Genomic DNA, 16,963 nt, shown 5'->3' with positions numbered 1-16,963 from the left:
TGTAAATTGGAGGACCTCCTTATAGGGCTGGATGTAGATTCATGTGATACCAAAGATGACCCAATTGCAGGTTGAGGGCCTTTCTCAAGGGCCCAATGGAGTAGAACCACTCCGGGCATTCGCGGGATTTGAACCAATAACCTTCCAGTTGCTAGCACAGATCCCTAGCCTCAGAACCACCACTCCGTCCCAATAAGTTAGGAGAACTAAGGAAAGTTTTGAAGTCAGTGTGAGGTGCGATGCTGCTTCTTATTTGTCTGTTTCATTCAGAAATGGAATATTCTACTTCATCTTATCACCTTATGTGATTTCTCCTTCTGGAACATTCAGTCTTAGCCTCATTCGTTTCAGCTTGACAAGTTTCTCAGAGCGTTTTCTTATTAAAATAATACATCAAGTGAGCATTGAAAACATTTGCGTTGTTTAATAAAGCTAACTGCGCGTGAAAAGAATATATACAAAATGAAATGTATGTCTGCTTCAAGGGGGAAAGGGGGTATATTCTTACTGAGCAGTAAGACTGAATCGGTGAAGGATTTTCTTGTTGCTACGTGGAATGTGGGAAGAATTTTCAGATCTGGATGATCACATCTCCGAGGCTTCTGATCCTGTGCTAACTGCTAATCATCTCCGGAGAGGGTGGACTCCAGGTAGCGGCAACGGCCCAGTGTGGTGGCATATTGGTTAGAGCTGGGTGACTGGTTGATTCGCTGCTCAAGGAGAAGACATTGAGACTGGCAGATCTGTCCAGGGGGAGATCGGTGGAAAAGCCTGATTTTAACTGTACAAATGAGACCGATTTCTGTTTTTGTGCTTAAGCTTGAGGTCATAAGTCAAGGTTATCCAGAAGAATGGAACGTAATCCTCTCCCCTGGGTCAAAGATGGGGGAATTGTTTAATATATTGACAAGCACACTAAGATTTCAAGACAAATCTGCACACACATAGGGATACAAGTGAAAATTGTTATTCTGTAACTGAGTTAAAGGTGCTTTGGTGTGTAAAATGTATTATTAACTGAAGCAAACGTAATGAGAAGCTGATGAGTCTGATGCCAGTTTGCATGATCCGCTGTTTCCCCACGATTTATTAGAGATGATCACATGAGAGCATTGAGGCGCGTCCTGTTAAACTGCCGTGACGACGAAGAAATGAAAGCTGACACTGTGTGTCACAGCTGGGCCACCGTAGTTCTCGGCTTCAGTGTCACATGTCAGGCCCGTGCAGCCATGCTGGATGAGGCGAGTGAGGTGCAGGTGTCTGACGTGACGAGCGGCATGTCCTCCTTCTCCTCACCAGTATAAGGGCGGCACAGAAATGTCTTGTCTCTTTTAAATAGGGAGGTAAAAACATTAAGTGTCTTGGTTTAGCTGCCATCTGAGTGCAATGAAAAGTGCAGAAGAATTCAAGGCTCCCCCAGCTCTAGCTGTATTAATGTGAGCAGAACGTTTATAATGAGGCGTCACCTTCAGTCTTCATGCTCAGTGAATCACTTGTAAAAATGCTGCATACAGGCAGTCGTCTCTTCACACCCACAAGGTTTTAATGCCGTGTGCAGTGATTTCGTCTTTGGGCCCTTCAGCAAGGCCCTTGGAGTCCCAGTTGGGGACAGCCTGCATGGGGCACAGTGGGGGCACTGTGTAGAATTTCTTAGGCCGAGTTTAACCCCATGAAAATGAACTTGAGCAGCATGAATCCCCAGGACTTCTGCAAGTGTGGTTGCCGGGTTGTAGCCTTGAACTTCCAGACTCCGGGCCCCAGGATGGACCGGAACCTCGGCTGGTTTCTGCAGAATGGTAACTGGTCGTGTCCTGCGTTCTGCTGTAACGAGGGAGGAAGTTGATCCTGGGACTGGCCTGGACCCCCACTCTCTCAACAATGAACGTCAGTCTGGATGAAAACGTCGCCTAAATAAGTGACTGTAAATCCAAGCTGACATTTTCTTTGTAATTGAAAACTTGCAATCTGGTTTGTTCATACATCCCCCCCACATGCCTAGCACAAATAAAAGTGACAGGAGACCATACATAAGTCTTTTGGAATATAAATACAAAAGTGATGTGAGTTATAATGTATTATTGCCACTGTTGCTTTTACACAGACTGGCTGAGCTGGATTCCCCCTCTCATTGCAGGTCCTGTTTAAACTGCACTGTTTTTACCTTGCTGTTAGTGCTCTGCTGCCTTCCCTGATAACGCTGTGTCAGCACGAGCGGTAACGCCCGCCCTTGCTCCTCTCTTTGTGAACATGTCATCCCTCTGCTGTTATTCAGTACAAAGAGTTTTTTTATGCCCGTAAATCTTTTGGCACAGAGGAAGGCTTTTTGCTCCGGCCCGCCGGTTAAGCAACACCGAGCCTTGTGTTCGTTTAGTCTTGTTTTGGTTCGGGTTGAACTCCATAAATGGAGTGCTGTGACTCTGCAAACATAGTCGATTTATTTCCCTGCATTATTTCCCTGTTATTATCCATAACCTCAGGATCGCAGTGGGTCCGGAGCACAGGGCAGGGGCTGGTAAACCATTACAGGGCAGACACACTCACCATGGGGAAGTTTAGTGGCACCAGTTGGCCTAACTGCCTCCGTCTTGCCGTATCCAGATGAAGCAACAGCAACTCGTGGCACAGAGCAACGAACGGGACACAAACACCTCAAACCGGGAAGGTGTCAAGCTGCAGTGTCGCCCTCTGTGCCACTGCACCACTGCTCTCCATATAGACTGTCTCTATCGTGCAACCTAGGTGATGTAGGACAGCCTGTACATGCTACCCAAGTTATACCTGGGGAAGAATGTAACTGTGTAAGAACTTTGGCCGACTGCCCTCCGCTAACCACAACATAGTTGCCCTAGGAGAGTATCGTGCTGTACTGTACTGTCCCGTATAGCAGCGTGACCATCCCAGTCTCTCTCGCTTCTCCCAGCCTCATTCTCTGACCTTGGTTGGCACAGTCATCCTATTCTGACTTGTACATTTTGACATACGACCCGTCTGTCGTAATGGAACCCAGTTGTAAGTCGGGGACAGTCTGTATTTGAAAATCTACACCAGATTAGTACCAGACATGAACTGGACATAAATCCAGCGTTCCCACTCCAGATCTTACAGAAAACCAGCTGAGGACGGCAAGGCTGAGGACAGGGCTCATAGCCGTGATCGATGACGCCCTATCGGATCAGCTTATTAGTCAGGCTGGGGAATGACCTTCCACCACCTCCACCGAGGGGACAAGGGATGGGGATGGAGATTGGGGGGGGGCGCGTGCCAAATCACTGCATGCAGCTATAAAATGCAGTTTAAATGCCTGTAATTAAAAAACGCAGGCTATGAATTAAATTTAAAAAAGGCTATGAAACAGCGTAATGTCTATTAACCACAATTAGTCTATTATTGATGCAGGCAAAATATTGTTAGAAATCATCGTATCTTTCAGTTTAAGCCAAAAAGTTGAATACTGATTCAGAAACTTTATTTTATGTATGGAATAAAATGTGACTAACAATGTGGACAATGATCCAGAAAAGGCTGGTTTCTGCTCTGTCTGAATGAAAATGATTATGGGATGTGTGGCCCAGGACTGAAGGTTCCTGTGTCGCTGTCGGGTGGGAGCACGAACCGGCATGTGCCACACGGGGGCGCCCTGCTGTGGGCCGAGACGCTTCAGTGATAATCGCATGTCAGGTGCCTTCAGCGTCTCCAACCTGCCGGAACCCGCTGCCCAGTTACAGAAATGTAACCCGCTGCTGATTCGCAGGAGAGAAGTGCGATGATGCAAAGACTCATCTCAGGAAGGAATCTAACGGAGGCTCGTTAAGGGCTGGGGGGGGGGCGTCCAGATGCAGGAGGGGGAGAACAACTCGCTGTTTTTACACGGTGGAAGAAAAAACACTGCAAGTAGCATGTAAACACAAGAGCTTCTCACCCGGCACAGTGAAGACCGTAAATTGAATTGAGTGTCCTTTCAATTCCTCACAAATCGGGTGGACGGGGGCTACCCCCCCCCCCCCCAGTTAGTCAATTTCAGCTTGGGAATTGAGGGACTGAATCAATGCTTCACAACTGAATCAATGCAGAACACAAACACAATCACCCGCAGGCATGGCTGGACAGAGCGAGAGCTGTGTGTGTGTGTGTGTGTGTGTGTGTGTGTGTGTGTGTGTGTGTGTGTGTGTGTGTGTGTGTGTGTGTGTGTGTGTGTGTGTGTGTGTGTGTGTGTGTGTGCGTGCGTGGCTGTTGAGGTTGGTATGATGGTTTTAATTATTTATTTATTTTTAGGTATTGGTTTAATGGTTATCAGTTGTAAATTTCAGTCTGAATAATTTCAGTACTCTGTGCTTTCATGTTCGTTCTCTCTCCCTCATGCACACACTGTGGAGTCCAAGATGAAAAACGACACTGCAGTTTGACTGATGGCTTGGCCCCTCCCCCTCTCTCCCTCTGCTCCGCCCCCTAGAGCACCATCGTGCCCTTTAAGGAGCTTTGCGGTCAGCCTGCAGTGGCCAACCTCATGCAGTGCATCCTGGCCCTGTCGGCCCACCTAACCGGCGCGGATGGCAGCCCTCTGCTGGTCTTCAACCTCAGTGACCAGTACCCCACGCTGGAGCCCCAGGGCATGGTCCCAGACGTGCTGAAGAAGGTGGTCACCACCTACGAATCGGTAAGCAAGCCGTGGGGGGGGGGGGTCAGCCTTAGCAAGGATGTGTCCAGTAAAGATAAAAACGCCTATCAGCGCCAGACAGGTCAGGGGATATGGAAGGATGGTGGACGGTACCATAAACCAGATCGTTATGACTGGACTGGGAGAGTACTCCGAGGTTCTGGGTAGCAGTGTGTGCGATCTTGGCTTTACTAATCATATGGGGGGGGTTTTTAGTCGTGAGCACACATGGAGTCCTACAAAAATGCATCCCTCTCTTGTGTAAACGGAGAAGTTAGATGATCCTGACATGCGACATCCGAGCCGCTTGATGCAGTGAGATTTGTTTCAAAAGTGAGATGCAGTGTGAGGTAATGAGGTCCTACAGCAGCGCCGGATTTCACTGAAAATAAGAGATTTAATGAACAAGTTAAAGTTTTCAGATTTTTTCAGGTTTTTTTTCAGTTTTTTTTTTTTTTTTTTTAAATCTGCCTGTTTTTCCAGTTGATGTTTGTGGTCTTGCTTATTCATGGCTTTTAATACAATAACAAATTATAGTCACTCTGAAAAACGGAGTGAGCTGATCGAGTCTCATCCCATGTATCGCTGTGTTTTTGTTTTGACATTTTTATTAGCTTTTTTTCTGTGATGTAGGAAAGATTTGAGCTTGGGGGGGTGCAATCATGTTGAAATGTTCGATCCGTCTGTATTCCCGCGAATTTTAAGATTTTCATGGGGTGGGACCTCATGTCTAACTGTATATATGCAGTTAGAGTAACTTAGAGTGACTGCTTTGAGGTTTGGCTGACTGGTCATCCTTGGATATCTGGTATTATGGGCTGTAGAGATGGGAGGCATGGAGGAAGAGAGAGACTGATAAACAAGTGTGTGGGCAGCTGTAGCAAATAGATATTAAATGGGGAAGCTTATAGAAAACACTGCATAAATATAGAGAGAGAGTAAGAGAGAGAGAGAGCTGAGCGTGAGTCTGTCTGTCTGAAGGCTTAATGAGTCAGAGCGAGATGCTCATGGTTTGTTGGTGAGTGTCAGTGCCGCACGGAATATGGATGAAGAGCAAAGCCGTTGGAGAGGGCAGTGGTATCACTGTGTTTCACCACGGCATGGGGCGTCGTAGCTGAGGGAGAGGAGGATGGGAGGACGGAGGTGGGTTAATACCTCAAATTAGTGGCAGGGGGAGACATGGATGAAGAGAAAATCACGCCGGGGGGGGAAGTGCGTGCGCCTGTAGAAAGTGTTATAACATGAAAGCGTCTGGGTTTCAGCATGAAGATGGATGATTGATAGATGCATATTCTCCTTTTGAGATTAAAGTATGTGTACAGTAGCACAACACTCATCTAGACAGTAAAAATGACTTTTGGACATTAATAGACAGTAACATCTGTTATGATGCAGGACAAAAAACAGCAACAATGAAAGAATATCAAAGATAGTATTTGGTGAAGTTGTTGCACAGGGAAGGGATGAAGGCTTATGTCCCGTAGCGGTTCTGGGCCATTCAGACATGGCAGTTTCATAGCCGTATGTAGAAATGACCTTATTTAGCACCCTGTGGAGAAGCAAAGAAGGGCATGATGGGTAATGGAGGAGTGTTGTGGTGTAAAGGACTTGGGCTCTTCGCTTGGGGTACAGATGAGCCCCACGTTAGGCAGCACTGCTCCCTGCAGGTGGCACCGCGGTCGGGACGGCATTCCCACGCGGCCGGCCAGCGTACCCCAGCGGCGGTCGGGACGGCATTCCCACGCGGCCGGCCGGCGCACCCCAGCGGAGGTCGGGACAGCATTTCTGCGCAACTGGTGTGCTCGTCAGCTGAGTGGGGGGAGCACAGAGCCCGCAGCCACCTTCTGCCAGGTCGCCGTTCAGCGGCCGAGTTAGACTCGCTGGACACATCAGGCAGCTCAGCGACTATCGCCGTGATCTTGCACCTCTAGGACCGCAAATGCGAATCTCCCCCTCGCTCGGTGTGTGGAGTTTGCTTCTTTTCCCCGTGTTGTGTGAGGAGACCATCTGGCTACTCTGGTGCTAGACTGAAAGAGACTCCAGACTGCCCCCCCCACAACACCACCACAACCCTGACCAGGATTACATGATGGATGGATGGATGAAAAATGTATTTAATCCCAGTTGTCCAGCTCTACATGCACACAAGTCCTGAGAGAACAGCCACATTCCGATTTTGCTTGGAAATTCAGGGGTGGGGGTGCTTGTCTGTGTGTGTGTGTGTGGGGGGGGAACAGGATTGCAGTGTCCTGTGATGCGTTTGCTGTTTTTGTCTTGGGGAGAAATCCCTGCTTCTTCGCATCACTGTGACCCGGATGGAGGAGCCGGGGGGGGGGATCAGTCTGTGGGGTATCGCAGCCACAGATCGGAGCACGAACGCGTGAACCATGAGCCTCCATGAGCCTGCAGCGATTCGATAAAGATATGAGTGACATCACCACCCTGTCAGATGGGCCTGTCAGAGGAGAGCAGCCGAATGGCTTCCGGACAGCGGCGCCCCCTGTAGGAAAGTCGCAAACCCGCCAGATCAGCGAGTGTGGATCCGTTCGCTTTAAGGCCTCACCAGGTACACTGCGTCTCGGGCCTCGCTGCCAGGGGGCGAGACGAACACGGACATGAGCCGGAACGGATCCCGCTGGCTGCCTGGCAAGCGATGCCGGACCGGACAGGAACACGGCGTGCCGCTTAGCAGCTGTGTTTGGGTCGTGTTCTTGGCGGAGGGACACTGGGGGCTTGTTTTTATCGCCGAGCAGTGGGCGGAGCCACCAGCGCCTGGCCCATCTTACAAACGCACAGGCCCATCTGACTGGCACTGTAAGTCGGTGCAGTGGGCTGACTCACACACTAAACGCCTACTTAGTGACTTTTAATATTAAGAGGAGGCCCAGGGGCTTTGAGGCAGCTCAGCTCTCAGCTCTGGTTTAATAAACCATAGGATTTAAACACTGATAGTCATTACGAGTTTAAGATATTTACTCATTTGTTCGTAGTTTGTAATAAACTTTGAAATGTTGAGTTACAGAGCCCAGAGACTGGCCGCCTAGAATGCTAAAAATGAAGATAAAAGAACGATAAAAGAACACCGGCTTTAACGATGCTGAGGTTTCCCAAAGGTAACTGATTGATCTGTGGGCTTAGAAGTCTTGTCCTGACAATATTGCTTCTCTTAGGGAAGTGCCTTACAGAGGCAGACCTGAGGGTGTCCCACAAGGCAGGATGTCGTCATTATCTAGATAACTTAAGCCAAATGTAAAGATTGTCCAGTAGGAATGTGACTTATCTCTCTTCCTATTGGATGGTTTTCACGTTAGGCTTAAGTTATCCAGTGACCTGGGAAATCCTGCTTTGTGGATCTCGACCGGACTGGCTGCCGCCTCTGTGGGTCACATGACCAGGCCCTGACCTCAGAACGAACGGTTATTGAACCGTGAATGGCGCCTGGAGGCAGACCCAACACAGAGAGCTTTCAGGGCCGTGATTTGCTGAGCTTCTTAATGCACTTAAATGTTCATGGTAACTTGCAGATTTGACCGGCAGGTCAGACAGTCCTAAACTGTACTTCCTGTGTTGTATGACTCCCATGTGGCTGGATCACGAGCCCAACACGGGCCCAGAGATAATGACCATGCCGGTGTTGGGCTCAGCTTTTTGCTATTTGCTATATTTGGAACTGAAATATTTCTCTGTTTTTCAATTCTGGACACATAATCTGCGTTCTTGGTTATATATCGAGACGTTTGGGACGTGAGGTGCCAGGTACCAGCAAACACCCAACGCAGATGAGTAACGAGAGTCCCACAGGGCTTGGCCTTCATCTCGTGCAGCCCAACGGTGCTCAACAGATTACCGGCCTCCTGCTGAGAAAACCACTCAATCCGTAGACGGCGGTTTGCCTGTCGAATATACCCACCTGGGAGTTGGGGTGGGGGGGGGGGCACCACTGAAAGGATACAATGTCGAATTTTGGAAGAGAATGTCAGTGATCCCTCACATTCTCCTCCCTTACTGCTGTTATTCATCTCCGGTGTCTAGCTGAGGCATGTGGATCAGGCGTGTGCCTCCTTCAGGCTGGGCTTTTATCCACTGAACACTTACCAGACATTCGGAAGGTTAACCCAACTTGTGGTTTACAGCTGGAATATTGCCCTAGGTTTGTCCTGGATGCGTCGCAGTCATAACCTGCCGCAGTTGCACAATCGCTGCTGTTTCACACCCACAGGGCAAGCAGTCTGCTCCTACCTGCGTAGCCGTACGGTGGATTTTCAGATGACCATGGAAGGTCCCGCCTGCTTCCTTCAGCATTCCAGGCCGACCTCTTGACCTTCCGGGCGCTGTGTGGCTCAGTTGGTTAGGATGCTGTGCTTGTGATCTGAAGGCTGCTAGTTCAAATCCCAGGTTTTACAGAATCTGCTAAAAAAAATAGAAATAATCTTTCATGACAAAGTCAGACATGTTTGGCTGCTTCTTTAAACCATCTCCTTCCTTCTCTCCCCCCCCACCCCCCCACAGATGATCCAGGCAAGCAGAGTTCTCGTGGAGAATGCTGACATTGTGTATGAGAGGATCCTACACACACAGAGATCAGGTAGGTGCCGTTTAATTCCTCCACACGCAGGATAAAACCACAGACAATCCTCTCTTCACACGCGTGGACTGTCGTGTGATTGGCAGTTGGTGCCGCCGCATGTCTGTTAATTACCGTCTGCTCTGTAAGTGTGCTTCCTCTTCCAGAGGCGGGATGCAAACGAGAGCTCGGTGATGCACTGCTGCTGGCTTTCTCCCGAAGTAGGTCGCGGGAAACGCGACGGGGAGAAGTTATTCCTTATATTATTAAACCTGGATAAAACCAAAAAAAGACCAGGATGTTGTTTGACTGCGTCACTTTCCGTCTGGATGTTTTTGAATGTAGGTATTGAAGGAGCCATCCAGGGACTCTCATGGCTTTGAAACCATCAGAACACGGTGTCTCTGAAGAAGTGTCTCTCACACCAGTCCACGGGGACCCCCAGACAGTTCATATTTTGAGAGGGAGCAAAAATGTGGAGTGTTTGACAAGGACGCGGGAGGGAGGAAAAACGTGAACCGTCTGGAGGCCCCCAAGGGCTGAGTCGACGCTGCCCTTAAACGCATAGAGATTTATTTATTTTTTTGATAGGGCTCATTGACTCGCCGGTGTGTAGCAGTTAAGGATACAGGCTTCTCATGTCCGTTGCCTGTTGCAGCTTCATAAGGGGCCCTTGAACAAAGGCAATAAACCCAATAAAATATCCAGCCATCACTTTGGGTTAAAATGTTGATGAAGCTGCTGAACATCAGCGTTGACCAGGAGTGACTCACAAGACCCTGAAAGTGCTGTGTGACCTTGTACAGGAACCAGCACCGGCTGGGGGGGGGGGAGTAGTTGTTGCTGCTTTACCCAGAAATGAATGATCACTGTAATTTCTGCATGGAGTCACAAGGCGACTCAGGTCCGTTAGTCTGAAAGCAGCCTGCCTACAAATACATCAGTCTGTCATCTTCGGTCCTGGAGCTACAGAAGGCATCATGTGGTGGTTGAGATGTCATGGGGACAGTTTTGGACCCACTCCCTGCAGTCAAGCTGCAGGAATCCATCTCGGCCACGCGGCACAGACCCGGTTCTCATTACGGGACAGATAATCACGTTAATCGCGGCACGCTCATTGAGCTCTGGGGGGGCCTCTTGGGGTCGCCAGATGAGCATGCAGATTTAAAGATTGGCGGTGGGGGGGCTGTGGCTGTCGCTGATCTGCGGCAGAGCTGCCGGCCTATCACGTCGTTGGCGGGGATCCCGCCGCTCGCCGCGGGACATCTGTCGGCCTTTTCTTTCCCGTGAAAATATTTTCATTGTTTGCGTTGGCGAGGCCTCTGTTTATCGTCATTCCGTCATTAAGATTCAGTGAGAGACGGAACTTGCACATTTGCCTGGAATATGCTGATTTACCGCGGTCAGCGGCTGCGTTAATTACGCACGCAGGAGTGTGAGTGACGTGTGCTGACTGACAGCTCCGTGGGATGATCGATCGGATGCGGCCGGTGAGCGCCCGGTGAGCGCCCGGTGAGCGCCCGGTGAGCGCCCGGTGAGCGCCCGGTGAGCGGCCGGTGAGTGCCCGGTGAGTGCCCGGTGAGTGCCCGGTGAGCGGCTGGTGAGCGGCCGGTGAACGCCCGGTGAGCGCCCGGCACCCAGAAAGCTACACAGAGGAAAAACATCAAATCTCTATCAGAAGTCTCTGGCGATTGACTGGCAAAGTGGATATTTATAAAATGCTACTTAAACTATTTGAAATTAACAGTTTTAGTTTGACACAGAGATGTTTTACATCATTATTCGGTTTAATTATATGTATGTTGATCATATATGTGCCATGTGACTCAGCAGCTTTGGACGTTGCGCCTATGATTGGAAAGGTCACCGCCGGGCCCTTGAGCAAAGCCCTCAACCTCTAATTGCTCCAAGAATCGTATGGCCTGCGTTCTTAATAAACGTGTCACTTTGGACTTGGACTTTTGAACTTCCAAGACATGCTCCAGACCCCCAGGACCATCCACAGGACAAGCAGGGGTAGAGGATGGATGCATAGGTGCATGGATGCATATGTTATATGTGCTTTCCAGTTGGGTGCTTTATTCAGAGGAAAAAAAAGCTACTGCTGACATTGTTGACACAGGAAATGAGCTTGTCGCCCTCTGACCCCGTCACTTGCGGCCAGTCGGATTTCTAGTGCATCCTACATGGTTACTGGGCTGCTTCAGCTACCTCATGTGACCACTGACCTGCTCCGTCTTCATTAGCGAGTCCGTACTAATGGATCCTGACAAAACTGGGTGCTCTTGTCTTTTGCTCTCATCCAGTGGGACCTTGTCGTCATGGTGCTTTGAGGCCCCCAAAGTGAGGCCCCCCCACCGGTGTGTTTCGTACAGCTCCTCTGTATGGCCGACTTTCAATTTCATGTTTAAGGTCCCTCGTTGGACGCTTCCTGACAGCTGGGTGCTCGTTCTGTATTTTCTGCCTCAATTTGCTCCGGATAAAAGCGTCTGCTAGACAGATAAATGCAAATCTAAAGGGCATTTTGCACTCTGTGGATTTAAGGATGCAGGTCATGCGAGTCTTTCATTTGACACAATAAACCACAGACCTCAATCGCTAAGGCAATTCTGTCTGCCTTAGCAATGAGAGACCCTCAGTGGGTGGGATTACCATAGCGCTGTCTCATTGGTTACTAGGCTGAACCAAACAGTGATTGACATCATGGTAGTCCCGCCCACCTGCAGTGAATGAACGTCTGTTGGGAAATGACATTGATAATTCAGCTGCTATTTGGGTCAGAGGGTTTAAAACCATTTAATAGTGTGCTCAGGAGAAAGGGGTGTAGATGAAATATCGAGATTCTCTTGTGAACACAGGGAAGCTGCACCGCGCCCCCCCCCCTCCCCCCCCCATCCCATAAGGCAGTGAAGGGCAGCTTTCTGAGTGGCATCATGGGATTTAGCCCAGAACACAGATGAAAGATGAAGGGGGGGGCTGTCAGATTGTGTGGCTGTAATGAAACGTTATGAGAAATGGCTCTGGGTGCGGCTTTAGCCGAAGGGTGAATCCAAAGTCCGGAGCCACAGTCGGAAACGTTCCGGAAAGTGGTGGAGATTGGAGGAGAAAAAGGCAGCTTCACGTAGCGGCGAGGAGGGGGGCAGCACTTTGAGGCTGGTTTATGGCCAACGCTCTTTCAGCTTCGGCGAGAGACGCTGCTAACCCCAGAGAGCGGGGGCTCGGCTGCGGGGGAGACACAAGCAGAGCATCTGCTGGGGGGGGCCTCTGTGGCAGGCGGGCAGCTCGCATCTGCTGTTGGCCTGTTTAGGGTTCCGGTTGAGTTGGACGTATTTATTTAGGAATTAGTACCTGACTGTGCCACTCGGCAGACATGACACTCATTCCGAGTTTATAATCTGACAAGTTTCAAGGTTTATTGCCATGTTTTCAGAGGAACTCCTGTGTCACTGTTTGGGCGGTGGGCGGTAAACAGGACAAACGGTGGAATAAGACACAAGATGGTGGGTGGGATTAAGGGTTGTAGTGTCAAACAGCCTTGGCTCTGTGGGACGTCGAACCTGACCAGTGGACTCCGCCACAGACCTGGTCCTGGATAGAGGTGGTCTTTTGGTGGCTGTGAGGCGGCTCCGCTTGGCGACCTCCTCTTAGTCCTCGCAGGGCTCCTGCTGCTCTCTATTTTTGGTTTGACTGGAAAATGGCCGCCCCTCCCCACACACCGCGGCTGAATGCTCCGGCACTGCGGGCCCTGCGTTGCTAGGCAACCACAGCCGCGGCTCAGCAACCAGACTTGGCCTGTTGTAACGTGTGTATAATATGATGTGCGAATGCGGTTTCCCTCCGTGACCGCAATCTGCTTGGGGGGGGGGTGAAGACCGTGCAGCTGTGAGAAAATGCTGCACTTAACATTCCGCAGGTTCTGCTTTCATGTCTGGGGAGCAATTATATCATTAGCGGAGTTCTGTATGAAAAGCGTGCATCCCGGGAAGTAAGTGGCACCGTATCTTCATGGATAGGTGGATGATATCTCCATCACGCCACCGCCGTGAACGGCCAACAAATAAAGGGGGAAAAAATAGCGTTTCTGGCTGTAATTAATTAGCGGGGCTTTCCAATTCCCGGCCCGCGACGCGCATTCATCTCGACTGCGGATTACATAATCACTGGCCCTCGAAACGATTTAACGCGCCCGAATCATCTCGTCCCTGCGACGTCTCCACGGAAACCGCAGGGGCATGTCACCAAGGCACAGAGAAGGCGAGAAAACACGGGCAGAGCTGCATGCTTCCAGGGTCGCGGGACCGAGGCGCATGCCGGTGTCTCTGCTCTTCCGGAACCTTCCATTGAGTAATCTGTCGCCTCATCTGAACAGTCTTAATTATCTAGATCTCTGCTGGGCACCGGACGAGCTTTCGGGGTTTACCGCTAGACCCAGGGGCACAGTTAACGCGCGTATGTCACAAAACTGCTTACTGAAGGAAAATAAAAGTGAGGGTAAGGCGGATGGTCTACCGCCGCTTTCCCAGCAATGGGCCTCCCAGCGACTGAGCCCTTGGGGTTCGCAAGGACGTTCGTGCGGATTTGGCACGTCATTAACTTTCTCTGTTGTGGTTTTTAAAACGAGGCCAAAGTGAACACGAAGCCTTCCTGTGAACTGCTCTTCCTGTAATTTTGGTGTGTTGTTTATCATTTGGGACCCGGAGCCTATTAATGATTAATAATACGTTATTGTTCCTCAGGAGGAAATTCTCTTCTTCTCTTCTCCTATCCCATTTTTCTGTCCGTGGCCCACACATGCAGCTGAGGTAAAAGCTGGGCGTGATAGCGGAGGGTCAGCCAGCGGGCAGCCCTACGGACCAAGGGGTCACGGGCCTTGCTCAGGGCTCCATGGACTGTTCTGCTTAGGATGGGCTCACACCAGTGACCTTCTGCTCCCAGCCAGTGGCTTCACCCGCTGAACCACACACTCCCCTCTACACACTGTGCACTGCGCAGCACTTCAATAAATAAATCAAATTTATATTTGTCGTTTCTCCCTGTGCTTCCTGAGAATCGGACCCCACCGCTCCTCCAGGAAGAGAGGAACCTGGATGCATGGATTCTTCGCCCTCTGATCTGTCATGAAAGCAACTTAAAATCGTGTCTCTATGTCTGGTCACCTGCTCACTTGCTGTTCTGTGAATTTCTGAACCTGCCAGAATTTCCCACCTGCGTGGGAAATAACCGAAACCAAAAGCACCCAGCAGTGGTTTGCGAAGCCTTGAAGCTTCGCAGCGCCGTAGACGGCAGGGTTAGAGATGGTCGTGTTTAACTGGTGGGGGCGGCCATTTTGTCTGGCTGGTCTCTGGGCGGCACTAAGACGGAGGAAGCCTGCAGCGTTCTGAGTTCGACAGTGATGCCTGGCTAACAGTAATTGTGCGGGAAGGGGTGTAATTTGTGTCTTCTGCGTACCCACGCAGGCCCTGCTCATTTGGGGGGGCTGCAGCTCACTGGAGTCTGTCCTCACATACTAATTACAGTGTCCTCATAAGGATGAGCAGCTGTCTGTGAGGAAGCACCGTCAGCCCTGTGTGTTCAGGACAGTTTCAGCTAGCAGACGTGGGCCAGACCCCTCCTGGAATATTCAGGAGGTGGAAAAATTAAGTGCTTGTTTTATAAAATGTGCTTTCTCATTTTAATTGTAATTTAATCAATGAACTAAAAATCAAATGAAAACTAAAAATGGATCCGGAGATTGAGAAGCTGGTTGGACCAAATCTTGCTTCCTCCGAGTCTACTGGTTGGTCGCAGTCGGACGCAACAAATTTGCTAATATTTCATCTCCAATGATTGCTGACAGTGTTGCGCAACCACGTTTGATTACAGATGCAGCAAAGCCTTAACGAAGTTGATTCATACAGTCTAATTAAAGTGTGTATCATCCAGATAATTACACAAACCTTTACACTGAAGAGGGATCAGTGACCCGTGGACCGCAGGCACCCAGCGCTGCTCTGTGTGGCCTACGGCGCTTCTCTGATTTAATCACATAAGGGGTGCAGTGCTGGGCCAATTATTAAGATGCCAGACAGCAGAACTGGCCTGTGATTGGATAGCTGTGGGGTGGAGGGCAGGAGAACTGGCCTGTGATTGGATAGATGTGGGATGGCGGGCAGGAGAACTGGCCTGTGATTGGATAGATGTGGGAAGGAGGGCAGGAGAACTGGCCTGTGATTGGATAGATGTGGGAAGGAGGGCAGGAGAACTGGCCTGTGATTGGATAGATGTGGGAAGGAGGGCAGGAGAACTGGCCTGTGATTGGATAGATGTGGGATGGAGGGCAGGAGAACTGGCCTGTGATTGGATAGATGTGGGAAGGAGGGCAGGAGAACTGGCCTGTGATTGGATAGATGTGGGAAGGAGGGCAGGAGAACTGGCCTGTGATTGGATAGATGTGTGTTGGAGGGCAGGAGAACTGGCCTGTGATTGGATAGATGTGGGAAGGAGGGCAGGAGAACTGGCCTGTGATTGGATAGATGTGGGATGGAGGGATAGCAGGGTCAAAAAGCTGGTGGAAGAATATGAAAGGATATGATAGTGATGGAACGGAACAATGTATTCCTACATACTTTAGTGAAAATGTATGTAATGTACCTTATTTATGTTTGCCCCCCCCAGCGATGGAGTTCCACGAGAATCTACACAACTTGGCCACGAAGGAAGGGCTGAAGGGCAGGAAGCTGATTAGGGCGGTGGAGAACTTCTCCTGGAACATCACCATCCTGAAGGTACCGTCCAAAAACCAATGAAGACCAAGCCTGAAGTCCCTCTGCCTTTAACACATTTTCAGTGTTTCCCAGCCCGGTCCTTGGTGACCTTCAGACGGTCCACCTTTCTGCTCCATCCCAGTTCCCGATGCTGTATCAAAAGTGTGATATACACTTCTACTCTACGGCACATTTAAAATGGCATAAGGGGTCTTAGCCGGCTTTATGCAGGTCCCTGTAATGCGACTTGCAGATAGCGATGCTTACTTGCATAACTTCCTTGCATTCATAACGAGCCGGAGGCGGAGTCACTCACCTGGGCTGCGGCCCTGCAGCTGGGGGGGGTCTCGGTGGCTCGGCTTTGAAGACGCACGTTTCCTCAAACGGCATTCTCGGCATTTCGGCAGCCCCTGTGCCGCATGAACGCTGCACGGCAGACGTCCCATTGGCACATCGGCAGTGTCACATGACCAGGCGTCATGCCCAGTGACGTCTCAGGCACGGGGGCTGTTTTGCCGCGGATGCAGTGCAATGTGCACTGTGTTACCTGCTGGTTGGGGGAACAGCTTAGCACCCTCCCCGTTCCCAGTCCCAACACGGAAAACATCTCTGCCCCCACAACTACCAGCCTCTACATGTTTGTTTGCTTTTTATAAACGCTCCTGAGTAGGCATCTCTCCTGCTTCCCGGCCTACTGTGCCGCCTTGAACTAAAGACGCTGATAGCAGATAAGAGAGCTACTCATTACTCAGAAGTAATACAGCCCCCTGGACGGACCCCGTCGGGACATTAAGGTTTGGTGAGACAGGCCGAGCAACGATCCCAGTATGTAATGTAGTAGTGATCAGCAACCTTTTTTTATAGTGAGAGCTACTTTGCAAGGAAAATTCTCCTGGGAGCTACCCAGTTTATTTTCCATGGTTTATTTTCGGAGGGGGGTATATTTCTGATGAATGAGGGGGGGAAGTGTGGACTGGGAATGTCTTGGAGACTCTCCTGTAT

At 50.1% G+C, this 16,963-nt stretch overlaps 1 protein-coding gene across 4 annotated transcripts in view; it reads left to right on the top strand.

The window, feature by feature from the left end:
- The window catches only part of LOC125718593 (inactive phospholipase C-like protein 2), a 39,179-nt gene that overhangs the window by 20,005 nt on the left and 2,211 nt on the right, over positions 1-16,963 (top strand). For 2 of the 4 annotated variants that reach the window (XM_048992476.1, XM_048992474.1), the window contains exons 4-6: positions 4,451-4,654; positions 9,164-9,239; positions 15,873-15,982. In XM_048992476.1, coding sequence (XP_048848433.1) covers positions 4,451-4,654; positions 9,164-9,239; positions 15,873-15,982 — 390 coding nt within the window. Of the gene's footprint in view, positions 1-4,450; positions 4,655-9,163; positions 9,240-9,385; positions 10,774-15,872; positions 15,983-16,963 lie in introns of those variants that run through there. The other 2 variants (XM_048992478.1, XM_048992477.1) reach the window with 2 other exon arrangements.

The sequence above is a fragment of the Brienomyrus brachyistius genome, chromosome 23 (genome assembly GCF_023856365.1).
Source record: "Brienomyrus brachyistius isolate T26 chromosome 23, BBRACH_0.4, whole genome shotgun sequence".
Classification (NCBI taxonomy): Eukaryota; Metazoa; Chordata; class Actinopteri; order Osteoglossiformes; family Mormyridae; genus Brienomyrus; species Brienomyrus brachyistius.
The sequence above is the reverse complement of the archived record's forward strand: the minus strand, read 5'-3'. Positions and strand labels throughout refer to the sequence as shown.